Genomic DNA, 25,163 nt, shown 5'->3' on the forward strand with positions numbered 1-25,163 from the left:
GCCGTCCCAGATTAGCGACTCGTCTCTTTCCCGCCTGTCCTCCACTGTGCCACGCGGGTCCCGATAGGACCCTGTGCAGACGGGACGTCAGCCTCGACATGCTACTGCGATGGTAACCGCTGTCGGAGCAAAAGACCAAACAAGACAGCCTTTCCGTTCAACGCCACGCCCCGTCATGCATGTCAAACATGCACATGTCGAAATATCCAAAATAAGGAGAGAGGAAACCACCATTTGCAACCGCCGTAACCCGAAAGAGACAGGTACTTCTTGATTCAAATCTCGAATATACGCTGTCACGAATGATAAAGATGCCACAAACACAGACCTCCGGTAGCAGCGGATGGCGTGGAAGTCACAGTCTCGCAGTATGCGCAATGCCGACCCCAAAGATCATCCCAAAATCTGCAGGTTCCGTTTCAGAAGTTCCAACTGGAGGAGCCTACCCGCGAACATCCATCACCGGTCATCTCCGTGTCAAACACGCAACGCGATCCCCTAGGCCCCCCTTATTCGACATTGACAGCTGATGACACGCTGGCAGCCAGGCAGACCTTCTGCCGTCGCGGCTCACCTGAGGACTCTCCGCCGGCAATAACGTCGCGGTGGACTTCTCTTTGCAGGCTTCGCTTCTCAACGCTGCTGATCCCGCAGATCACATTCAAACCCAAAACAATACTGCCGCGAAAGTCGGCCCCCTTCGCCTAGTCTGGCAGGCCCCATAGGCAGGGGCCAACGGCGCCCCGCGAGTTCCATGGCACGACGCACGCATGGGTCATATCGAATTGTGACATCTCGACGCGTCTGCCAGGAGCCTCATTTTAAACTAACCCCGTATTCAATATATTTAAGCTTGCCCACCTTCCATTTTTGAAACGGGGGCGCTATTACTGACACTTGGAAGGCTTGATGGCATATGAGAAGTCATGTGAAAGCAGCCAAACCCGTGTCCGTCGCGCGACCCTCGACGTTGCATTGAATATTGCGGCAAGCCGGAACAGATGTGCTCACACGCCGGATGGCCAGCTCCTGCAGACACAGCAATGAGCGTCACGAAATGGGACTTGACGGTTGAATAAGATCCAGTCATTTACACGGCCGGTCAGCCTTCCTCACAAGTCGCGTGTCGAGAGCAGAGTGCCACGCTTGATCCCCCTGCTCACATTCAACCAAAAAGTAGGACTGCCGTCTAAAATGCTTGTTTGAAATTTCTCCGTTTGAGAACTGGCCTCAAGCTGGGCTGGCTAGCGTGGAAACCATGTCAAGTTGCTGCATGGCCCGGAATTTGACAACGCATACAATCTCGGCTCTCGCCGGCCAGCCGAGAGACACAAGGCCGCCAGGCACGCCGCACCAGAGGGGCGGGCGGCTTTGCTTGCTGCAGCACTCCCCGAACGACGAGGCTGCGGAAGAACAAACGACCATGATAAGTAACGTAGGTGGTCATGTTGCATACGGCATATACCGCGATGGTACGGACAGATTTTGGATGAATTGGCCAACAGGATCCTAAACACGAGTCTCATTTCAGGCCGCATATGGCGTGCCATGAGGTAGTGTCAACCAGCGTTGCGCTTAACCTGAAAATGGTCTACAATCATCGTTGTGTGCAACCTCATTCTGCACGCGCCAACATCGGCGCTGTGCCGCCTCCTATTTCTGTCAAGCTGGGATCACACATCCGGGCGTTTGGTCAATTATCGCCAAGTGCCAAATCTTGCGAGAAATAGGAGGAACATTGCATTGAATGGCCCGGCTTATGGCCATTTCCAAGATCGTTCCTGGGGGAGGCGCAAACGATCGTGGCTTGGTCCTTGTGAGGGACATGGACTCAAAGCAATGGGCACCCCGAAAGCCCAGTCTCGGAATTTGCATTGGTGGTAACGTTGATCTCTGAAAGGATGTAAGTCCGTTTGGCTGACTGCCTTCGGAATTGTCACGCAGCCATCCCGCGCCACCCGAGGCACTCACCGAATCAAGCACTACTAGGCTCAGGCATCGCTTCGGCCGAGATCTACAGCTTCAGACACGGGGGACCGACAGCCAGGCCTTCAACAAGAACCTGCAGAGCAACGACAGCATCGCAACATGGTGTTTTGGCCCCTTGGTCAGCCACTACCCACGGCTTAGACGATCCTATTGGACGTTATGCGATCTCTAGCGGTTCCAGACATTGACAGCCAGGGAGAAAGAGCATCAACTAATACCAACGTCAAGGGACATTCGAGGTGGTGAATATTGCACTCTGTCAACCAGACTATCTCGATGGCGTACAGACCTGATGCAAGTCGCCTTTGCGACCGCAAGGCCAATTGCCATTCCTCAGGTCTTCACCGCTACCAGTGGACGAACACGCGTCTCTTCCAATGCCAATCCTCTACCGGATTGGACCAGAATCGAAACGATTTGATAAAGCCAAACCTTCCATGCATCGCGTGGCGTCGAGACCAGGTCCGAATGTGGCGCTGTCCAGAGACCGCCATCTGGTCAACTCGGCCGTAAAGGCTAGATGGTGCAAGATTCTGGATCGTTCCGAACAAACGTAGAAGCTCAACCCCTTGGCAGGGCAACAATTTTCGGTGACTGAGCCGTTCCGATGTTGATTTTCTGGTGGTGCAAGGTCACATGTAGAAGGTTCCTGTTGAGCTCACAGCTCACCAGAAAGGCTATCGGGTAGTTATGGTATCTCGAGGCATCTTGAAGAGCTAAGTTGGCACGAGCTCCCGATCCAATCACCCGGTGGATGTATGCATGTCAATCTTTCGCTGGGTTTGCAGTCCGAGGATGAAGGCTTAGCTTCGCAAGTAGGTAGTGAAAATAAGAATGATTAATGATGGGAATCCGGGGTAATCCGCAAGTGGCCAAAGTCGCACCTGTCTGGTCTGGCTAAACGTATGGATGACGTCATGGTTCCGAATGAGAGCATCTCGACGTAAGGTATGGTAGCTCCTCCCTTCACGGCTCTATGTCGTGGGGGTAATCTCTTTGTTGATCTCTCTACACAAGGCATTACCCTCATACAGACTTGAACTGTTCAATTGAACTCACAATACCGCGCCAACAAAGATACAGCTAGTACCATCTTGCTCACAGCGTACCTCTTCGACCAATAACCACAAAACAAACCACAACCACAACCACAACCAAAACCACAATCATGCAAGCTCTCCGCGCCTTCAACCTCCGCACAGCGGCCCGCACGCCATTCCGTACCTCCGTACCTACCACTACCACGACCGCCGCGACGAGAACCTTTACAGCATCCTCGACCCCGAGGTTCGCGTACAAGGACACCCAGGACCGCGAGTCGCTGAACCCGGCCTCTAACGAGGGCACCAAGACGGGCCGCGACACGGAGGTGGCGCACGAGAAGGAGGCGTTTGACCCCTCGACGACGCGGCCCAATGGCGAGCAGAACGAGGACAGCGGCACGCTCGACGTCTCTGGCGCGAATCAGGCTGCGTCGAAGCCGCAGGGGGATAACCCTGGGCAGGGTAAGGGGAAGGGTGCTGGTGAGAAGGAGGGGGGCGGTGGTGGGGGGAGGAGCAGTGGTGCTGGGAGTGCGCCGAAGGCTGGGAAGGCGTGAGATTGCCCTTGGGTATTGGACCGTGATGTCGGGTTATGACTGAGAGTGAGAGAGTAGGAAGAGAAGGTTCGAAGTGGTGGGGTTTATAGGAGATTTTATGTATGATTGATTGAGGATGGCATGGCAGTATGGCATGGCATGGCATGGCATGGAATTAAGTAGTGTCATCAGCATCAGACCTGGATAGAGCTGGCGTTCCGTCTCGGCTTCAATTACATGACCATTGAGCAATTACGAGGGCGAATTCTGAGCCACCTCCTTCTACGTGGGTGATGAGTGTTAGGTGATAGGCCATGGAAGTTACCTCGATGGGCATTGAAGGCGGAGCCATTTTATTGCAGGACGCCTGAGAATACGAGCAAGATAGTCCGCAGGGCTCTATAGCCGATGATTCAACCAACTATTTCAACAACAAGCATCTGGGCCATATAGTCGAGGGTTTAATCGGACTGCAGAGGCCCCGGTTAGGCAGTGAAGTCTCCTGTGTATTTCGATTCGTCCAAGTTCGACTCCTCGATCAGTCGTCCTGTCCCAATCGTATATTTTTGTCTCGTTACTTCTTTCTGTTTTTTTATTTTATCTCGGTCGTAGTAATATGCAATGGGATATCAAATGCAGCCTCAACGCCAAACCACTCACTCCCGACCAAAATTCCAGATATCCCCTGTCTTCCTTCCTACCCTCCGCGCGCCTACTGTCTTCCAATTCCCATGCTTGAAATCTCCCATTCCAATACTCTCTCGACCTCTCTCTCTCTCTCCTCACAAACAACCCTTCCCACCTTGAAAGCCTTACGCATACAGCCCGTCAGGATCATCATTCTCCTCATCATCATCCACCACAACAACAGGCTCCTTCTTCTTGGTCAAATCCTTGCGACACATCGGACAGCTGCCCTTGCTCCTCAACCAAGGGCTCACGCACTCGAGATCGAAGCGGTGACTGTTGTGGCAGGGCAACTCGACGACGAGCGGGTACTTGTCGTCGAGGAACTTCTCGGCGCAAATGGGGCAGGCCTCGTCTTCTTTGAGCGTCTTTTTGGGAACGCGGTCGAGGGCGTCGAGGTATTCGTGGGAGACGCCGGGGATCTCGGTGGGCGGGGAGGAGATGTCTGATTCTAGGGCCTCGACGAGGGAGGAGAGGAAGGCAGCGTTTTGGGTGTTGGGCGCGGTGGAGAAGAGGGTTTGGAATTGTTGTTGGAGGAGGGTGTAGAGAGCTGCTGCGTCTACGGGGGTCGGTGTCGCGTGGGGGTTGTGGTGGGCGGCTGCGCTGGCGGCGGTGTGGTGAGAGTCGGTTGTGAGGTTGGAGAGGAAGGAGGTGAAGGAGGACATGTCGATGCGGCGGGTTCCGTCTTGGGTTGAGGGCCCGGGCTTGATGTTGTGCTCGACTGTGTTTTGGGGGAGTTAGTCATTGTTGGATTGAGTTTTGAGGGGGGGGAGCAAAGTAAGGTTGTTGATATACCTTCGTATTGTGTAGCCATGGCGGGCGGACGTTCTGCTGCTCCGGTTTGGTGATCTTCTGTGATATGGGGGAGAGCGACGAGGCGAGTCTGACGTTTGGATTAGGTCCACTGAGAGAATTCGGAAATCGAGGTTTGGTCAGAGTATGCGGGTGTAGTTTGGCTCAGTTTTCTTGGTGCAAGGATGGAGGCTGCCGCGATGAGGTGGCCTAGGCAGTCGTTCGGTGTCGCACGTCTCGGTCAACGCGGGGTGGGATGGATGGATGGGAGAAATTGGAAAGGTGAGGGGAAAACAGAGAGAGAGCTCCGCGGGGGTTGGAGTCGGAGCCCAGAGAAAGCTTCTAGCGCGGAGCTCGGCTGCAGGGATCAGGCACCCCGCGTCAGTGTGCCTGTCGCCTCACCTTACTTCACCTTGTCATCTCAGCAAGCTTACCTCAATATCTCTCAATCTTGGCAAGATTCTGTTTCTGGAGTCTAAGATCACGCCCTTATATAACAGGTGTTGGTTGACCTCTATCAAATGTCTAAATCTTGAAGTTCATCCCAGTGTGGTATGGTCTTTCCGAGTTGTTCGCAGGTAGAAATACGTACGACAGCAGGTTCCAATTCAAAACATCCCATCAGTGGAATCCTACTTCTTGGTTGATAATATCTTTCTATTCCTATAGTCATCATTGTCATGTTCTCGGAGGAGCCGTTGAGAAAGGCGTTTGCCGGTGAAGAGCTTCTTTTGCAAATTCCGCATTCTGCGGTCGCGGATTCCGCGGCGGCGGAGTATCCACGTTCCCCCACGTTCGTTTGGTGGACCTTAACGCCGAAAATGTGACACTTACACGGCGATTCGTAGGGGCTTCCCCGGTTTACATCTAGGAGCTATTCGGGATATGTCTTGATATGAGCAAGCAAAGGGTCTTTGTCTGTCTTTTTTTTTTCCACACAAGGAAGCCGACTTATTCGGCAAGGGCAATGTCTTGGGAGTGCTTAAAGTGCCGAACAGGTCAAGTCATGACGGAGAAACAAGATCCACCATGCCGGCGTTAAGCAGCCCCAGCTGAGCACCGAGCTCTCCGTGTAAAGCGGAGCTCTACATGACTTGCGGACATTTCCCAGCTTGGGCTCCTCCGTCTTGGCTTCTCTCGTCCCTCTCTCTCTCTCTCTCTCTCTCTCTCTCTCTCTCTCTCTCTCTCTTCATGTTCCTTTTGTCTCTTCTTAGGCACCCAAACCATCTCGTCGGATTCGCGGCCACGGACACAGAATAACCTGAGGAGGATGGACCAGAGGACAGGTCGATAGATAGGGCTTTCTAGCCGAGTACGTAGCTACTAGTCATGTGTGAAATGTGCTTGGGCATCTTCAAATTCATGCAAAGGCCGTTTTGCCTGAATGCGAGATTTTGCTCCACGGTGTAAGTGTAGATGAGTAACCGCCAAGTAATAGCGATTTGGACTTCAAGGTGAACCGTGAGCCCCTCCTTTTCCCATCGTCGGAGACAATAGCTCCAGACTCTGCGAACCTGATGTGGAACCCCGATCGGACCAAGGAACGGCGAACACCCACCACCCAATGCCTAACGAGCGTGGAGAAGCCGTTGTGGTGATCCCGAGGCGGTCTCCCCGGCGTCGTTCCACTTTTACACTACGTGCTATTGATACTGCTATTGTGACGGCATTTAGAAAGTGGAGTTGTCTCTGTCATCCAAAGACATCTGCAATAACCTCTAAAGTGCGCCTTCCGCAGAGGGCGGAACTAGACGGTCAAGAGATAGAAAGCCGCTCCGACCTCCCCTGTCCGAGCTTGAAAGATAAACCGTTCCAACTTTTCGCAATCGTCTCTTTTTTTGATTCTTTTTTCTCCCTTCCCCCGCTGTGGTTCGCAAACACCCCCCTCCCCATCTCTCTCCATCAAGTATTACCCCGGTCGTCAACGATCTCCAGGCGCAAACGCAAGTGCCAACCCTTTCGTCATATCCAAGGAACATTGCTCGACAGCCCTCCTCTTCCACCTCCAGCTCAACAACCAGCATACGCGTCTACCTCTTCCTCTCCCTCTCTCTAGACCTACCATCAAAAGGTGCAATAGCCTCACACTCGTCCCTCTGTATCCAATCTCGCACTCCCCCTCATCTAGCCTCGTCTTAAAATCACCACACCCCCTCCTACTCTCACGGCCTTGTCTCACCAACTCCACACAGACATTGTAAAGATCAAGCAAACTTCATTAGGGTTCGAAAAAGCACCAGCACCAAGCAAAGCTCTCATAAAGCCCGCATCAACATATCCCACAGACGTCCTGCACTCTGCTCTCGCGCCTCTCCCTCACTTCTTCTCTTCTCTTCTTTTTCCCACAGACAGGAAAAGAGCACCAAGAGCTGCAGCATCACAGACAACAGACACTGTTTACCACTGCGCCAGAATTACCAACCCGCCGGGGCCTGCGTCTTCGTCGTATCAATCATCTCACCTTTTTTTTTCTATCTCTCTGTTCCATAGCGACAGAAGAAAGCTACAGCAAAACACTCAGACTTCTTTTTTAATTTGTCCAATAAGCGAACAAACAAACAACAATAAAAACAATGGCGCACAACGCCGCAGTCATCGGCTCAACCGGCCTCGTGGGCTCCCACATCCTCACAAACCTCATCACCTCGGAAGCCTTCGCCGCCGTCAACACAATCTCCCGTCGGCCCCCTAAAGCAGGCGGCCTGACCCTCAAGCCCGTCATCGAACAAGACACCTCCGCCTGGCCCCCCAAGCTCGCCGCCCTCCAGCCCACCCCCACCGTCGTCTTCTCCGCCCTCGGCACCACCCGCGCCGCCGCCGGCAGCATCGCCAACCAGTGGAAAATCGACCACGACCTCAACGTCGAGCTCGTGAAGGCCGCTAAAGCCGCCGGCTCCAAGGCCTTCATCTTCGTCTCCAGCGGCGGCACCCGCGGCGCGCTGAGCGCCCAGGCGCCCTACAGCAAGATGAAGAACGGCGTCGAGGACGCTGTCAAGGAGGCCGGCTTCGACCACGGCATCATCCTCAAGCCGGGTCTGATCCTCGGCGCGCGCGAGGAGAGCCGCGCCGGCGAGGGCGTGTTCCAGTCTGTTGTTCGCGGGCTGGGTATGCTGAATCGCGGCGTGCAGGATACGTTTGGGCAGGAGGCCGAGGTGATTGCCCGCGCTGCCGTGCACGCTGCCGTGCTTGTCGAGCAGGGTAAGGCGCCTGCCGGTCTGTGGGTCATCGAGGCGCCCGAGATTGTGAGGCTTGGGCGGACCGAGTGGAAGCACGGCGCCTGGCCCCGGTCTTAGGTGTCGGGAGGTCTCGTCTCGCGGGATGTTTTCTGTGGTGCCTCGGCGTCCGGTCGGAGCCACTCTGCCTCGGGACCCAATGGCAACTAAGTCCGTGGTTACGGCGACGCAGAGACATAGGTCACGGTCATCGCGGGATGATGGGACAAACCGTTCGTGTATCTGTCTTGAGAAAAAGCTTGTTTCGTGTGGAATCACGAAACCTGTCTTTCCATCGTCAGGTGGACGTCGGAAGATGAGGTTGTGTCTTGGAGTGTTGGTCGGTCCATTCGGTAGCAAGGCCTTCAGCACCATCTTGATTCGTCATTTTCCTTTTTTTTCCCCCTCACCTTTTTCTCCTTGTTGATATTATCTGTTTTTATCAGTTTGCTGGAATTTGTTGATATCCCCTCGTGTAAGAAAAAATACCACCCACTGTCTTTAGATACACAAAGTTTACGCCTAGGCAACAGAATGTTGTATACTTGTTTAATGGACCTACCTTAGTTTATAACAAATCTACAGCGGAAATGTAGTCAACTGTGCCTCTCCCATGATCAACTGCCTACGTCTTACACGGGATGAATGTACAAATCTTCAAATGTAATTGGACGAGAATAAGCAAGGAGATGACTGCATTGTCACACGGCAGCCTCCGGCCTGCCGGCTTGTCCTTCTCCCCCCTCCAAAAGGCGGGAAGGGGAACATGAAGGCCCCACTGAGGTTGGTCGGCGCAACGTCGTGCCCCTCCCGATCGCGAAATCGATAACGCACCTGGACCACAGGGCAGGCGGCAGGTGCACCCACCCACTCCCACTCGAGAGCCTTATCGAAGTCGCCCGAATCGCTGTCCGCCCGCCCGCACTCTCGACCTTCCGACTCCAATCAGTCACACCGGAACGACGACCCCTCCATTTCATCCCACTGCCCCACCAACCACTTTCATCTCATCATCGAAGCGGCTCTCTCTCTCTCTTTCTCACCCAATGTCGCAATCTGTCTAACGTTTCTCACTCTCACACTTGGAAAATCTCGAGATCTTTTTTCCCCCTTGCTTCATCCCACTGGTAGGTACGCTGTGCTGTACTCGTTCCATCTGATCTCTGAACTAACGCTTTCCATTAGATACCAAGCTCACTCTCGCACCCAGCTTATTCTTGAGAATCTCACTCACTCACCCGGTGTTGGATTAATCAGCATTGTGACAACCAACCATCCAGACCACCTCTACACATCTCAACACAGAAGAAGGTGTGCAGCGCTTGTTGATCAACACAGCCAAAGGATTCAAGAGGAATCAGATAAAAACGGCAAAGATGGTGGCATCAGAGACGACCCGTCCCCTCATCGTCGGCCAGGAGTCGGGCCCCGAGGCCCCCTACCCGTACAAGATGGAAGGCAAGGTCATCTCTGGCTTCGGCCGGGGGTCCAAGGAGGTAAGCCCGCAAAACAGCTTCCCCCGTCACATCTCTTCAACCCTTTCACCAACAACGGCCTCTCATTCTCTCGCAATCTTCACACACAAACACCTCACTCACACCCGCGATCCCCCAAACCACACCATCTCATCAAACCTCCTTCACCACCCCCAGACTAACCACTCACCCCAAGCTCGGCATCCCAACCGCAAACCTCCCCGTAGACGCCACCCTAACCCCCTGGATCGACACCATAAAATCAGGAGTCTACTTCGGCTGGGCCTCCCTCTCCCTGCCCCCCTCGCACCCAGACCGCGTCGCCGCCCCTTCTTCGGGCTCCGGCTCCGGCCCCGCACAACCTCACATCGACTTCCAGCTCTACCCCATGGTCATGTCCATCGGCTACAACCCCTTTTACAAAAACACGGTCCGCTCCGCCGAAGTCCACGTCCTCCACAAGTTTTCCGCGGATTTCTACGACGCCCACATGCGTCTGCTAATCCTGGGCTTCGTCCGCGACGAGCTGGATTACAAGAGCCTCGAGGCGCTGATTGCGGATATCAACACCGATTGCGACGTGGCCAAGAACTCCCTCGCCAGGCCGGCGTGGCACCCGCCCAAGGCTTTGCGGCCCAAGGGCACGGTGGATGGGTCGCTTGATGCACAGTGGTTGGTTGAGGAGTTGCCCAAGGCTTGAAAATTGTCTGGGGATTAGGGAGAGCCCAGTATCTCTTATTCTCATGTCATATCCCTCATTGACTTCCCATGATCACGACACCCCTTCACAAAAAGTAAGACAAACACAAACACAAATACAAACGAAGCGTTAGAAATATAGAAGAATGAAATCCATTCCAAAAAAAAGGTTATGTCTGTTCCATAAAGTATAGGATTCTTTGGGTATTTCCCCTCCCTCTCCCCGAGGGGTTGGTTGGCTGAAGTCAAGTTATTGTTAGGAAACAATGAAATATGTTACCATAGATCGATCCCTTCCAAAAAAAAAAAATGATGCGCCTTTCCCGGCCTACCCTATCAACGGGAAGAGCCATGTCAAACAAATGACGAGAACACACACACAATGTGAACCTTGAATCAAAAGTGAAAACGCCTCCGATGCCTCTCCCCGCCTCATGTATGCCCTGATCGCCCCTTTTTTGATACTTCACCTCACACAGCCAGTCCATGAGTTTCCTTGCTCTGGGAATAGCATGGAAGAAACTGCGTCTGTCAGTCCATATCCTCATAATTGCTTAGGGGGAAGGAGGTGTACTCACGTTCATCACAATCAACATGGGGATATCGAATACGTCTCGTTTAATCATCCAGCAATACCGGCAGTCCACCTTGCCGTCCTTCTCAATCTTTGAGATACCATGCTCGCCGTCGATTCGCGTAACGCGGTTGCTGAGTATGCTCTTGCGCGGATCCTGCTGCGGCATCATATCCGACGATGCCGCGCTTTCCGTCTGCTCTTTGGTACGGTACTTGAGGATCCGACACGTGCGGTTGACGCTGCCTCTGCTGTCGCCAAAGGCAAGATGCGAAAAGTCGTCGTAGAACTCAACCACACTATCATCGTCGAGGATCTCGGCAATGAAGACGGGCTGTTTCCGCGGTCCGCTTTCGTTCTTGATCTGATCGGCAAGCGTTGCGGCGGGCGCCTTTGGCGTTGAGAAGCCGGCACGGCCAGTGTTGCGGCCACTGTTGGTTGTCGACCCGGTACCGCCGGTATTGACGTTCAAGTTGGGGTCGTTCCCGAGGAGGACATCCTTGGTCCAGCCTGTTAGAGCGATGAACTCCTTGTTGACGGCGGCAATCTCGCCAGTACGGCGGAGGACAATAGTAGGCGCCGAGGTGTGGTGCATGAACTCTTCGTATTCGAACAGAGTGCGTTGAAAACACTTCTCCATGAAGATGAGATCCTGACGGCTGAGAGTCTTGGTGCAGGCGATGAATGACGGGCGAATGCTGGCGAGAGCCTTTGCGATGCGCAGCGTCATGTTGGCTGAGAAGCGCTTCGGTAGGTAGTCGATGAGAGCGTGGAAGCCGGCGAGATATGGATATGGCTCCTTTACGGTCTCATATATGGACGAAGGGTCGCGCTGCCTCTTGCCGAGGAGTGTATGAGGACCGCTCTTTTGAGGGGCGCCGGTCTTTACTTTGGGCCGCGTCGGGGCGGTTATGGTCTGGGAGTTTCCAACAGCGCCAAAGTTCCCACTTGGAGATCCTTCAAAGGTAAAGTTAGTAGGTTGCGGGCTGGCGGTGTTGTCTGTGCTTGGACTATGTAGGCTTGTTGGGCCAGCAGCAATGGCGTAGGCATGTGGAAGGCCATGTTGCAGATTGCCTTGTTGGTACATGCCGTTGGAAGACTGGTCTACACCCATGAAATCGTTGATCATACCGCTATCGTATACTTGGCCAAACTGGTTGTTTCCATTGTTGCCAAAGACGTTTGTGGATCCAAAGTTGACTTCACCACTTGGTCCAGACAGGGAGCCGTCGCGCGGAGGGGTCTCCGCTGCGCCGGATGACATATGCCCTAGCATGCCGAATTCCATGGCGCCATACTGGCTGCCAAAGTTGAGCCCTTCCAGATCAAAGTTGAAGATTGCTGGGTTGCTCGGATCGAATAACGTATTAAAGGGGTCGTTGGCGACCTGCGGCGAGATCATGCCGCCAATGGATCGAGCAGTGTTGCTCGGCTGCGGGAAAGACGGTGATATCGGCGATGGTTGCGGCTGATACGGTAGGCCATCGGGAATGCCGACGGGCGTTTGCTGGCCCGAATAAACGGGGAATGACGCGGTTGAGCTCTGACCGAAATATGTGCTCCCTGCTGTCGAGGCCGTGTCCGAGGCCCCGCTGTGATGCCGTTGGCCATTAGGGCGGGCCGGCGGCGCCGCGTTGGGATTGTAGTTCGGACCCAGCACGGGCCGGAGAGCTTCGGGCGGAGCATCATGCAGATACTTTGCCTTCTTGCGGACGCCATCTTGGCAAGCCTCTGCGAGTCCACGCTTAATGCATCGCTGACAAGGTCGTTCATCTCCTGTAGCCATCCCATCAGCAAGGTTGCATCGCAGACGGCCATGTGAGTGGAGCAGGCAGCTAAATCCCGGTTACCACGGGGTTTATGTCAAAGCATTACAAGACTTCACGGGTGTTCACTTGACCAGAGACTATCGCGAGCCGGACCCAGAGGAATCGGGCAAAGCTTACCGCAAGTCAGATGGGCTCGTTGGCAGGCGAAGCACGCCCGGCGAGCCTTCTTCCTCCTTGGTCGTGAAGGATCCTTGGGATCGTACTTCTTCTTGACCTCGCCGTTGGTGTCGGCGCCGCTGTCGTGAGATTCGGCCATCTTTTCGTCGTCGTCGTCTCTTACGGGGGTGTCGTCGTCGTAGTCGTGGTCATTATCTGACATGGCATCCGAGACCTCTGGCCCGGTATCGTCGTGGCCGTCAGGCATGTTGTCGTGGATTTATATATACAGGCCTCCCCTTGGGCAGAAAAGCGATAACGGCGTGCTTGCGTGGGAGCTGGCGCGGTGACGGCACGGCACTGCAAACCCCGGTCCACGAATCTCCGTGATGGTCTGTTTGCGAAACCACACGGCTCACTTTCAAACGTATGTGGGCTGGCCCGCTGTCGCGCTGGATTGGCGTCGTAGAATAGGAAAGAAAGCAGGAAAGTCCACCTGCGTCGGTGTAGAGTGACACACGCCGGGGTTCTAGCTGGGTTGCTGCCACACACACACACACACACAGCTCAAAAGTACACCACCGCTGCGTGACTAGCTACTCCCAAGACCAATGTACGTAGTGGCAGTTCGAGTCTGCGAATAGGAGTCAAGCCGGACACTGGTTTCCCGCGGCAACGTGGTATGAGAGGGCAGGTCCAGAAATAGGCGCTGTGCGCTCCCGCAATATAGGCCGGGTAGAGCCTTGTTTTCTCCCTTTTTCTTCTGGTTCTCTTTGCGCCGCAGATAGGCAGACGGCTTACAAGCAGGACAGGGCAAAAGAGAATAAAGGCGGCGAGCCTTGGGTCTTCTACAGCTCGTATCCTCAGCAGTCAGGAGTCTCCAATGGCGGGTTGGTGGAGAGAAAAGAGGCGCTTCTTGTGCGACGTGCTCGTCACGACAGGACTAAGTCTCTTGGACTCGATGGTTGGCGCAGTCGTCTCGAGACCGGTGTTCGCGTCGCGGACCACATGAGGTCGCGGGGACAAGGAGGTAGACTTGGTCGTTGGGCGGATAGCCGACTGACGGCGCTGGGCCGGGGTGATGTGACGGAGGTTCTTAGAGGTCGAGCGAGTAAATGGTATATGCAGGAAGCCGTTGTCCTTGTGCTTGTCTGCTGCAAGCATTGACACGCGGTACAGGGAGTTTGGTGGACTACTTGGTAATAAGTAGTACTGATAGGGCGGATCGCATTCGCAGGTTCGTGATCGCAAGCGCAGCGGCGCAATTGAGGGGAAAGCGGCGTCGTCGGGGGTCGGGGCAGATTTTGGAGTCGTGATGTTTATCCTCGGCCGGGTGGAAGAGGAGCACGCGAGAGGTTTGTCGTCAGAGCTGACCGTCGGTAAAGAAAACGAGAAGGACGGGATAGGCAGGGTGCCAAAGTACGGGCAGTATCCGTTAAGGTAAGGTAAGGTAGGTACTCCTCACAGGTAACGTACAGCAGCTAACAGGCCCCAAAGAGAGAACGGATGCCCCAGCCTCGCTGCCGTTGGTCAAAGATTTACATGCTGAACTGCGGGGTTTTTCTTGGAGAAAATGTCACACCCGTCATTCGTTGGGCCGAGGGGGAATGTGGGCGTATTATGTGGATACCAACCGAGAAACCCACTTTTCGTGCCTTGTGAGTGGTGACTACATGATGTACCACACAAATTACGGCACTGAAGATGTATCTAATACTTCATACAATATTCCCGTCGTCCTTCCCTCGACGGTGCACACTGCACAGTCATCCAGGTCCTCGAGTCTCTAATTAGTTGGTGTTCTTTCCTTCCTTCCCGTCGCATCTAAACTGACGGACTGTCGGACACACGGCGCCGTTGTGGACTGTGGATGTGGAAGGCGGTACGGTAGTTCCGAACAGAAACGGAAACAACCCATCTTCGTCTGTACTTTCTCTAGACCTAGGCATGGAAGGTGCGGATAACATGCTGAGGAAGGTATGGAGTTTAAAAGTCGGACACATGCCTGCCGCCTGCTCCTGCAGAATATCTATTGCACCCGTGTGCACTTGCCATGCCACTTGGGCCCAGACGCAATCCGAGCAAAGGTTCCTCAAGACACAAACTCGCACCTTACATCCTCGTAACTTGGATCCGAACCAGGTTGGCCAGACCATATTCGGCTCACCTCACCAACTTACATCATCCTCGACAGGATCGAAGCTCGACCCTAAGAAACAATGACCATCCGTTCATCATCTGCCTCGCCTTATGGTCAACCTTTCCAGTATGGCCAGGTTCAGTCGCACGGCATTACGTTAGCGATGCAACTGCAAGCCACTCTATTGGACATCTGGCATTCTCACTGTTCCATTGCGGCATGTGAGATCCAATACGATCTCCGCATCCAACTATCCGCTGTCCGCAGTCTGCCTGGTCCCAAGACAAGCCAAGCCGAGGGCCGAGTGACGACTTACACATAGCTTCAGGTCCCTGAACAGTCATGACATGCAAGTGCCATACATGCCACGGCTCGCTGAGGATGTGGGTGGTATCATCGCATTAACTAACACTGATTGTAGCCGACGTGCCGAGCACCGGTCGGTCTATCTACCTGCAAGCCATCAACCATTCGGGGTATCTCGTTACATGTGAGCACAAAATCAACCAAGGCATCTCGCCCATCTTTGGCAGCCACTCGGCCAGCCCCCGTATGCCGCGTTACCATTCAGCCTTTCTCGTCATGGCTGCCTGATGACCTCTCCATCAATGACAGCCCGACACCTTGAGGCACCTGCAGACGGTTACTGCCGTCCACCTCACGACGATCGACGCGATCAACAGCCGCATCTGCTGTGCGCGGACTCCCGCTCACTAGTCGTCCAATAACGCCAAGTGGCAACCCAGCTCGACCATCTGGGTCAGGAACGCGCCAACCATGGCAATATGGGCACCCACGACCAACAACACCGGCAGCGAGGCTGCATACGACCACTGTCAACCATTCATAGCTAGAAAGCCTCTCTGCTGGTCCTCCACACCAATACGGGAAGTCTGTGCGATGCCGTTCACGCCTGATTCTTCACCGACCTTCGCTGAATCTCTCGTTGCCTTGGGTCCCTCGTCAACTTTCTTTTTCTGGTCCGCTGTGGACTTGTTCGCTCTTCTGCCTCTTGTTACGCCCGCGTGGCGAATCGACTGCGACTTCTGATCTTCTTGCCATACTTGAAGAAGATGTACGGAAATGGGAGCATGGCTACCGTCAAGAAGGCGAGCAATGACGAAGCCCAGGAGTATCCAAGTTTGTTGTACATCTGCGTTCCAAACAACGGGAATGCGGCTGTTGAGAGAGGAGTTCACGTCAGCACCGAACGAAACACGACACCTCCCAACTGAGTGGTTGAGAGCGTTGGTGCCACGGGGCAACTCACCAGCGAACATGCATCGCACAAACGCATTACTTGCGAGGGCCGAGGCGGCGTAGAGAGGATAAGCATCGACCTGTAAGCCCCAACTTTAGCACAATTCCTGTCGTGTAACATCCGGGCCTGAGACTGATTCCAAACCCCTGGAACGCCACAAGCGGGGAGTTGGCGGAACATATTCCACTTACAAGAAACGTAAAGATTCCAGTGAAGACGAGGAGAGTCCTGCGACACATCAAGACGGTCAGCTGCATACTCCTGCATACAAAATGGGAAAACAATATCACCCCACGGGCCATGGAAGCCTGACAAAGCATGCCTAACGGCCGAAAGCATACCCCGGCACATGAATCTGCAGAAGTCTGCAGAGGCCTGCTCAAAGCAACCACGGGGTTGTCTTATCACGGCAGCAAGATGCTCATGTTGCGGAACCACGGGCCTTTTTCCAACTTTGGGCCATGGTTGCGATACTGTGCGAAGGGAAATGTGAACTTACCCAGCTCCAAAAATGGCGGACCCAATGATGGGCATGATCCAGTGCACATGAAGGCTCCATCCGAACCAAAAGATACCAATGGGACAAAAGAAGGCACCCAGGATGACTGGCGGAAGGCGGAACTCTGGCTCGCTGGCACCCTCGACGCCCGTCTCCTTTTCCAAGTCGGCCATGAGTCGACTGCGGATACGGTGCCACAAGGGGTCCGTCGCAGCGGCAAGGAACATGCCCACGAGAATGCCCAGGAAAGTGAGACCGACTTGCCACAGATTGAAGCCATGGATCGTCGTGAAGACGAGGGGAAATGCACCGAAGAAAAGGTATAGAATACCCAAGAGAATGGCCGAGAAGATGTCGAGACTGAGAACCATGGGCTCAAAGGCAATGAGCTGGAAGGGACGCATCAAGGAGATGCCGATTGTCTTGATGACAGACTTGGTCATGTTCTCAACAGGGGCCTTCCAACGCTCGTCACCTGTCTCTTTTCGGATCTTGCGTGCCTTGGTCCGCAGGACGATCGGATCTGTAAGCAAAGGTCAGCTCTGGCGGGCTAGTCCAGGGGCGCACCCTCCATGGACACTCACGATAAGTCTCTGGGACGAATACGACAATGGCTACCAAAAGCGCAAAGGCCCAGATGATCATGACATAGTACGTCCACCTCCAGTTGGCGTTGTAATTGACGAAGCCACCAATCAACGGGCCGATGCACGGTCCGATGAAGGGAGCAAGTGAGTACATGAGCATAGGGGCTTGAAGCTCATGACGAGCAAACAAGTCACTCACCGTGCCACCGGACACGGCGAGGAAGGCACTGCCCGACAGACCGTCGAAGAATCGAGCAACGATCATGGTTGCAATATTCTTGGCGACTGCTGACGGGATGATCCAAATGACATACATGGACCAAGAGACCAAGTAGATGGGCCGGCGTCCGTAAAACTCGCTGAGGGGGCTCAGGAACATGGGGCCCAAACTGATGCCAAGCACGAAGACTGACAGGCCAATAGTACTCACTAGTCGAGAGTTGCCGAATTCTGCATCCATCTGCGCATACGTCGAGGTGTAGATGGAACTTGCGGCGGTACTGTCTCACATGTCAGCATCTATCTCATTGCGGAGTCGAAAGTCAACTTCACTTACACGCAAAAACTCGCGCAGGACACAATAGATACGATGAGCCACTTTCTCGTTTTGCCCAAACTACGTGGACTCATGGGGTCGCTGTCGCCACCCTCGAACGTCACTTCATGCTGGTCCTTTTCCGGTTCTCTCGGTGGGCTGTCGTTCTCTTGGTAGTCGTCACAGCTGTAGCCGTTTTGTGACCGCGTCCGGGTCAGTGATCTCGAATGACGGAGTGACCGTGTGCCGGCGGCGCCCGTGCGGATGGGCTCGAAGCCTGAGTCCTCGTGGACTGTGGCGCTGTCATCGTCCTGATTCGATGAATGGCTCTCGGCCTTTTCGATATCTCTTTCGACCTCGTTCATCATGGTTGTCGTTGAATACCGCAAGGGGAAAAAAAAGCAGTAACGATTCTCGACAATTTTTTCCCTCTCTAGTTGGTCTTACTCAGGACCACTTGATAACGACTTGATATCAAGGGCACAGTAGTCGGCCGATTGCGGATGTCGGATATTTGTACGGATATCCCGCGTGGTTATTATGGGCCGGGTTCCGAGTTCCAGCGGTCGTGTGGATCGTGACAGGATCAGATCAGTCTCTTGCTGGGCTGGGCGTTTCTGCGAAGGGATACGTGTGTAGGGCAGTGGTTTTTATTTGGAAGTGGGAGAAACGGCTCCTCTCTCACTGCGACTCTTCCAATTATTTCACGATGATGCAGAGGAGGAATTGGCGAAAGAGGTGAGTGGAAGAGGACATCTTTTTCATGGATTTTGCAGTTTTCCCGATAACCAGGCAAAGAAAAGCGCGAGGAACTTGAAGTGGATGGGATAGTGGGGACCTCGCGCCATCGGCACCGCATCCATTCACACGCATTAGTCAAAGACGACCGGATGGCTAGACGGCGCGACCCGTTTGGCAATTTTTCCCATGCACTTTTCGACGATTATTCAGCCCAGAACGCGGTTCGCTCTTTTGAGCGGAAGCACACCCCGGACTAGGGTGGATCTCGTCATCGCGGCGAAAGGGAACAAGAGAGGATAGGTGAGGTGGTGAGGTGAGGAGGTGGAGAGGGGCATGCAGGCGTGTCATAGAGCCCCCTGGTGGGTGACAAACTGTGGGATGGATGACGCTGAGTTGGACCCTCCATCGCCTTGGGGATCTTCCAGTCCTGCATCGGAGCCAACAGCCTATTCTCGAGAGAGCGAATGGAGGGTGGTCCAATGAGGGGGACCTTCAGTTGTTCGGCGCTGGTTCGCGCGAGTTTGCAATTGCTACCTAGCATTCTTTGGCTGCATTTGCGTTGGTCAAAAGGGTGGTGACTGAAAGGTGACGGGGTTCTCTCGGAAATAAACCGCCATGGATATGACGTCGGAAGAGCCGAGATTCACCACGACATTTTTGTTCCAGACTTTCGCAGCTCGCGGTTGCTCATTCAGTTGGCGCCAGCGGGAAGAGACGGGGGGACCCTCGGCATCTGGAACATAGGATCATATGAGACAGGAGGCGCCTGTCACCTCTTGTCACTTCTGCAACGAGTCACAGGTTGCTAAAATTGGCCCTGTAACCTGCGTGTGTTCGACTGGGTATTCGAGGAAACATACGGAGTACGTCGAGATGTGGTGCTGAGAAGAAACCCAACCCGTCTTGGCGGAATTCCACTCACGGCTGTTAGACGCGGCCCGATAGAATGGTTCATCGATTACAGATACCTGTCACAGAGGACGTGCGAATCGCGATAAGCTTGAGGTCCATCTCCCCATCTATCATACTTTTCGTTAGCTTCCGAGTCTCTCTCCTCTCTTGAGATCTGACGAAATAGGTTCAGACTGCCTGGCATGTGGGCTTTTTTAGGTGGTCGATCCCCGCTTTCGCATGTTTGCAGGGCCCAGTAGGGGAAATAAGGCACAAGCTGGATTGTCACTTTCGCTTCTATCGTAGAGGGCCGAAGCCGCGAGAGGGTTGCCAATTGTCGGCAGCTTTTCCCGGCGCCGGGCGACCGTTATCTTGTGGTCTCCAGCTCAAACTCAGTGTCTGTGCGTATTGCCAATTATTTTCTGACAGCTTGCCACACACACTTTCCCGTTAACATTTGGGCCTTTTTCTCCCCGCCGGCGGCAGTTGCCGTTCGGGGCCTTTGGGGGTGGTTGAGATCGATTAGGACTTTTGATCGTCTGCGGGAAATAAGGGAAAAAAAAAAAAAAAAAAAAAAAAGAAGACCACGTGTTTCTGATTTGTGATTCAGAGCCGTGGAGATAGATCGTTTAGGCTGAGTGATTTCCTCGGAGTTACGATGAGGATCGGTAATACAAAACATTCACTGGCAATTGTCCATGATTTGCAACCTTCGAAGCTCACTAGCGGAACGAGACAGAACGGTGAGGTAGATGAGACCATCCCCGATGATTCGTGATGCTTTCATCATCTCCTCCTCCCTTTTCTCTTTTTCTCTTTTTCTCTTTATCTACTTTGATGGAGTTGAAATCATGTGTGGTCTCCATTGGCGTAATTATCATACATGAGCCCTTATCCATCTTTTCCCTTCGTATCTTTACTTACATGATCATCATGAACCCCCCGCTAGCTATTCTTTCTAGTATACTTATGTTTCTCTCGCTTTCGTTGATGTCGAAATGCAGTTGCTGGACCCCTGAACCCCGGAAATAGGGGCAAATGACAAGAAAACAATAAGAAGCCAAAAAACAAAAACGCCCATTGCATGCAAATAGCATATATAGACACCAGTACGCATGTCGTCGGACAACCAAACGCACGTCGTCCAAGACAGAGCCGCACAACCAGGGGCCCACCCGCCAAGAACGAGCCTCCGGACCTCCGGTACGGAACTTCCGAAACCATGTCCAGCTTTCCATCCATCTCAGTCTCTCACATCCGGTAGGTCTCCGCCAGGCTTCCAAAGTCCGGCACGGTCCCGGAGCAGTCAAAGTCCCGATCATACGCCTTGGCCGGCAGGATCCCGGCCGCGAGGCCCTTTTTATAACTCCACAGCGGCGCGCTCTCCGTATCCCACGTCCAGTACCACCACCCCCACCCCTTCTCGAACGAGTGCATCTGCGCCTCGGCAAACATTTGCAAAAACTTCTTGTAGTCGCTGCTGAAGCCGCCCGCGTCGCCGTTGGCCGTGTCGCAGTCGCATTTGCTGTCCTCGGTCGGACACCGCGGCTCGAGGATCGACGTCGTCGCGTTGCCCGTGTTGTAGGTGCCCGTCCACCGGTTACCCCAGCCGACATTCGTTAAATGTTTGGCGCAGTCCGTGTCGGCTTGAGACCACTCGGCAAACAGCGTCGGGCCGTAGCCTGTGGAGGTATCCATGGACTGCTCCGTCTGCTCCGTCCACCCGCTGCAGGCGTACTCGACCTTCTTCTTGTGCGTGTAGACGATTTGATCAGTGTTGAAAATAACGTACTGGTGCACGTCGAGCGCGAGATCGCTGTAGCCCGTTAATTTGCCCTGCCAGTTGGCCAAGCCCATGAAGCCGTCACCAAAGACGACGACGCCGCCGATGCCGTTGCCCTTGACGAGCTTGTAGGCCTGCGCAGTCCACGAGACGACGTCAGCGTTGTTGAGGTCCACGTTGCGCGGCTCGTTGGCGAGGCCGTAAAAGGCGATGATGTTCTTGTAACGGTCCTGGGCGAAGAACTTGGAGAGGCGGTCGTGCATGTCGAGGCTGCGCTGGGCGTTTGTCGCGCCGTCGGTGCCGTTGAGCCAGCCGATGGCGCCCTGGCGACCCGAGTGGTTCCAACCGTTCTGGCTTCCTGGCAGGCCGTGGACGTCAAGGTTGACGCGGAGACCGTACTTGCGAGCCCACTCGATGCCGCGGAGGAGGTAGCGCCACGAGGTGCGGAAGAGGTAGGGGTCGCCGTCGTAGACCTCGACGGCCCAGTAGTTGAAGGGGATGCGGACGTGGTCGAGGCCGGCGTCGGCGATTTCCTTGAAAGTGGACTCGGTGACAAAGGTCGAGTAGTGCTTCTCGAGCACCTCGGCCGTCTGCTTCGTGCCAAGGTGGTTGCACAGCGTGTACTCGTCAATGATGCCGAGGCGAGAGTCGTAGTTGAAGAGGGAAGGGGTGATGAAGGGCTCGAGGTTCAGCCAGCCGCCGACGTTGACGCCGCGGGCAGGCCGTGAGCCGTAGGAGCCCCAGGCGTCTTTGAGCGCCGGCACCTTGTCGTTTGCCTTTGCCGAGTCGTCCCAGTCGGTGTAGAGGCCCATGACGGGCAGGTCGCCGACCATTTGGTCGGTGAAGGTGACATTGAAGTCGGTTGTGTCCTCCCACGACCACGGATCGAGATAGGTGCCGCGCCACTTCATCGGGACGCTGTCCTTGTTCCCGTCGTCGAGGGTCGTTTTCGTGTTGCTGCTCTTATTGTTGTTCTTGCTGACCACCACCGCTACTACGATGATGATGATGAGAAGCACTAATGAGACACCGAGGCATATCCCTGTCGGGTGGTTAGTCAATGTCTCCATTTCACGACTTGAAGCAACTTACAAAGCTTCTTCCGCTTCTTTACCGGTTTCGGAGGGTCCTCCATGAGATATTCCTTCTCGAAGCTGTGGTCGGAGCTGTTCCATCCTCCACCTCTCAAATGCCCTCGTGAACGTCCCTCCTCCATGATAGCGCCGCTGACCACACGTTTCTTCTTGTTCTTGTGCTCTTTCCTGGGCTTCTCATACACCACTTCCCTATCCTCCTCTCGCCTCACCCTCTTTGGCCGTTCTGTGGGCGCATCCCGGTAGGCGGCTTCGCGTCGTGCCCTCCGTCTCTCCCGCCGTTCTGCATCTGCTTCTGTGTCCCTCGATGGCCTACCAGCGCCCGCGCCTGACTCTTTCTTCTCCCTTCTCTTTTGCCTCTTGACGTTATCCTGGTTCAGCTTTGCCAATGCATCCACGGATAGCGTTTGCGATCTCCTCTCGTCCCTGCTCTCGCCCGAGTCCGTGGCCGGCCGTCTGGATCCCTCTGCGCGCGATCGTCGTTTCTTGTGATGGTGTTTCTTGCCCGATGAGTCTCGTGGTCGATGCGACGACGGCCTCGAAGATTCACCGGGCGCCATTTTTCGTCGTAAATGTCGTCGGGTGGGAGATTTTGCCTAGGCACAGTTGCACTGGAATGTTTGCGACTCGGATGACATTCCTGGCGTTAGTCGAAAGGTATGGTTTTGCGGGAAATACGTATGCGTCGTGGACTCGTTGGCTCTCGCTTGGTGCCAAGGTACCAAGGTATTCCAATTCCACCTGCCTTGTTTTTTGGAGGTGCATTGGCGCACCGGCTGTTGGCAGGACAACAATCGACCTGAGCTCTGACGCTCTGGGCCCCAGTGTCTTCCTTATCAGGGCGTTAAGTGGCTGCAGGGGTTTGTGGCTGACAAGAGCCGCTTCAACCCCGCGAACGCCGTCGCAAGCCGAAGATTGACTTACATCACCCGCCATCCTTCGGGTTAGCAACGAGGTGCCTACCTCGTCTGAGCCGGCTCCCGTCTCTCAACTCCCTTCATCTCTACGGATAGAATTTACACAAACCACAAGGCATTGGCATCTCGGAAAGGTTTCTTTGGGATCTCTCTATCTCTCTCTACCATTCACAATGAGGTCGTCGTCAATTTCATTACGTCCACTGCGGCGAGCGCTGGCGCCGTCGGTATCGACACAGCTGCTGTCGCCCCTTGTTGCAACTCCCCGGCTCTACTCGACACACCCGCCCAATGCGAAGCTCAACATACCCGTGGACTATGCGACAACATCACTCCTCGCGCACTCTTCACAAACTGCTCTTGGCACGGCTGAATTACCAGCGGAGGTGCGCGATGGCACGACAAAGAAGATGAACCTGTTCCAAGCCATCAACGACGCTCTCTCGATCGCCCTCGCCGAGGACGACTCCGTCATGGTCTTTGGCGAGGATGTTGCCTTTGGCGGCGTCTTTCGGTGCACGATGAAGCTGGCAGAGACTTACGGTGCCGACCGCATCTTCAATACGCCATTGACGGAACAGGGTATCATGGGCTTTGCCATTGGCGCGGCCGCGGAGGGTATGCGGCCCGTTGCGGAGATACAGTTTGCCGACTACATCTACCCAGCCTTTGACCAGCTCGTCAACGAGGCGGCAAAGTACCGGTACAGAGACGGCGCCTGCGGCCGGAGCGTCGGCGGCTTGACCGTACGGATGCCCTGCGGCGGCGTTGGCCACGGCGCCCTCTACCACTCTCAGTCACCTGAGAGCCTGTTCACACACATCCCCGGTCTACGGGTGATCATGCCACGGTCACCTCTGCAGGCCAAGGGTCTGTTGCTGGCAGCCATACGCAGCAATGACCCGTGCATCTTCATGGAGCCCAAGATTCTATACCGCGCGGCTGTCGAGCAGGTGCCCACGGGGTCGTACACTTTACCATTATCCAAGGCGGAGGTCCTGAAGGAGGGCAAGGATGTGACGATTATCTCGTACGGACAGCCGCTGTACACGTGCATGTCAGCCATTCAAAAGGCCGAGGAGGAGCTGGGCATCTCTGTCGAGCTCATCGATCTCAGGACGCTGTACCCTTGGGATAAGGAGACGGTGTTCCAGAGCGTGCGCAAGACGGGCCACTGTATCGTGGTGCACGAGGCGATGGTGAATGCTGGCATCGGTGCAGAGGTTGCTGCCACGATCCAGGAGGATCCCGATACCTTTTTAAGGCTGGAGGCGCCGGTTGCGAGAGTCGCTGGATGGAGCATCCACACTCCGTTGCTTTATGAGAAGTTTAACATTCCTGATGTTGCTAGTAAGTGTGATCTCTCCTGTCTACTATATTCAACGGTTTCTAACGTGTTCAGGGGTTTATGACAATATCAAGCGGGTTCTTGATTATTGAGGCTTGCTTAGGAACCAGGAGTGATGGGGAAACAACAAAAAGAAAACTCAAAACATAGCACATACCCTTAATGACATGCCATTCATCTTCAGAAGCCTTGTTCCGGTAGCATCAAAAATGAATTAGACGCAAGTGGCAGTGAGTCCATCGACATGTTCGCTTCGTGATGAGAAAGTACACAATGAGCCCACTTCCTTCCGCCCAAGTGGAGGTCTCGCGCTAACAATTAACCCCCTTTCCCAGCCAATCCGCCCCTCCCCATGTCCCGCCTCCAACTGCCCCGCATTACGTTTCAACGTTCGAGAGAGGCAGACAGCTCTCCATTCACTCCGTCCAGCCGCAATCG

The 25,163-nt window shown here is 54.5% G+C and overlaps 7 protein-coding genes across 7 annotated transcripts; 3 read left to right on the plus strand and 4 right to left on the minus strand.

Annotated features, from left to right (window-relative positions):
* Positions 1-3,157: 3,157 nt before the first annotated feature.
* BDP55DRAFT_725886 (uncharacterized protein) lies at positions 3,158-3,586 on the plus strand (the record flags this gene model as incomplete). Its single annotated transcript, XM_060579062.1, has 1 exon — positions 3,158-3,586. The coding sequence occupies one exon, from the start codon at positions 3,158-3,160 to the stop codon at positions 3,584-3,586; it is 429 nt and encodes a 142-aa protein (XP_060432754.1).
* A 434-nt stretch (positions 3,587-4,020) lies between these two features.
* Positions 4,021-5,557, minus strand: BDP55DRAFT_765955 (uncharacterized protein). The gene is made up of 2 exons (XM_060580951.1): positions 5,048-5,557; positions 4,021-4,973 (listed from the first exon to the last, which is right to left on the minus strand). The coding sequence occupies exons 1-2, from the start codon at positions 5,064-5,066 to the stop codon at positions 4,378-4,380; spliced, it is 615 nt and encodes a 204-aa protein (XP_060432755.1). The 5' UTR covers positions 5,067-5,557; the 3' UTR covers positions 4,021-4,377.
* Positions 5,558-7,617: 2,060 nt separating this feature from the next.
* BDP55DRAFT_691820 (uncharacterized protein) lies at positions 7,618-10,431 on the plus strand (the record flags this gene model as incomplete). Its single annotated transcript, XM_060577034.1, has 4 exons — positions 7,618-8,286; positions 9,648-9,752; positions 9,928-10,377; positions 10,402-10,431. 4 exons carry the CDS (start codon positions 7,618-7,620, stop codon positions 10,429-10,431), a joined length of 1,254 nt encoding a protein of 417 aa, XP_060432756.1.
* A 122-nt stretch (positions 10,432-10,553) lies between these two features.
* On the minus strand, positions 10,554-13,197 carry BDP55DRAFT_761256 (transcription factor; the record flags this gene model as incomplete). The annotated part of the gene is made up of 3 exons (XM_060580865.1): positions 10,554-10,952; positions 11,009-12,780; positions 12,951-13,197. The coding sequence occupies 3 exons, from the start codon at positions 13,195-13,197 to the stop codon at positions 10,902-10,904; spliced, it is 2,070 nt and encodes a 689-aa protein (XP_060432757.1). The 3' UTR covers positions 10,554-10,901.
* A 2,663-nt stretch (positions 13,198-15,860) lies between these two features.
* On the minus strand, positions 15,861-18,428 carry BDP55DRAFT_427671 (major facilitator superfamily transporter). Its single transcript, XM_060567497.1, has 6 exons — positions 17,973-18,428; positions 17,414-17,916; positions 16,830-17,352; positions 16,522-16,558; positions 16,340-16,409; positions 15,861-16,248 (listed from the first exon to the last, which is right to left on the minus strand). The coding sequence occupies exons 1-6, from the start codon at positions 18,317-18,319 to the stop codon at positions 16,085-16,087; spliced, it is 1,644 nt and encodes a 547-aa protein (XP_060432758.1). The 5' UTR covers positions 18,320-18,428; the 3' UTR covers positions 15,861-16,084.
* Positions 18,429-20,834: 2,406 nt separating this feature from the next.
* Positions 20,835-23,020, minus strand: BDP55DRAFT_725892 (beta-glucosidase 6; the record flags this gene model as incomplete). The annotated part of the gene is made up of 2 exons (XM_060579063.1): positions 20,835-22,408; positions 22,459-23,020. 2 exons carry the CDS (start codon positions 23,018-23,020, stop codon positions 20,835-20,837), a joined length of 2,136 nt encoding a protein of 711 aa, XP_060432759.1.
* Positions 23,021-23,386: 366 nt separating this feature from the next.
* BDP55DRAFT_427855 (transketolase) lies at positions 23,387-25,062 on the plus strand. Its single transcript, XM_060567498.1, has 3 exons — positions 23,387-24,727; positions 24,780-24,991; positions 25,061-25,062. The coding sequence occupies exons 1-2, from the start codon at positions 23,551-23,553 to the stop codon at positions 24,815-24,817; spliced, it is 1,215 nt and encodes a 404-aa protein (XP_060432760.1). The 5' UTR covers positions 23,387-23,550; the 3' UTR covers positions 24,818-24,991; positions 25,061-25,062.
* The last annotated feature ends 101 nt before the right edge of the window (positions 25,063-25,163 follow it).

This window comes from Colletotrichum godetiae (genome assembly GCF_030913485.1).
Source record: "Colletotrichum godetiae strain CBS 193.32 chromosome Unknown BDP55scaffold_9, whole genome shotgun sequence".
In the NCBI taxonomy this organism is placed as follows: domain Eukaryota; kingdom Fungi; phylum Ascomycota; class Sordariomycetes; order Glomerellales; family Glomerellaceae; genus Colletotrichum; species Colletotrichum godetiae.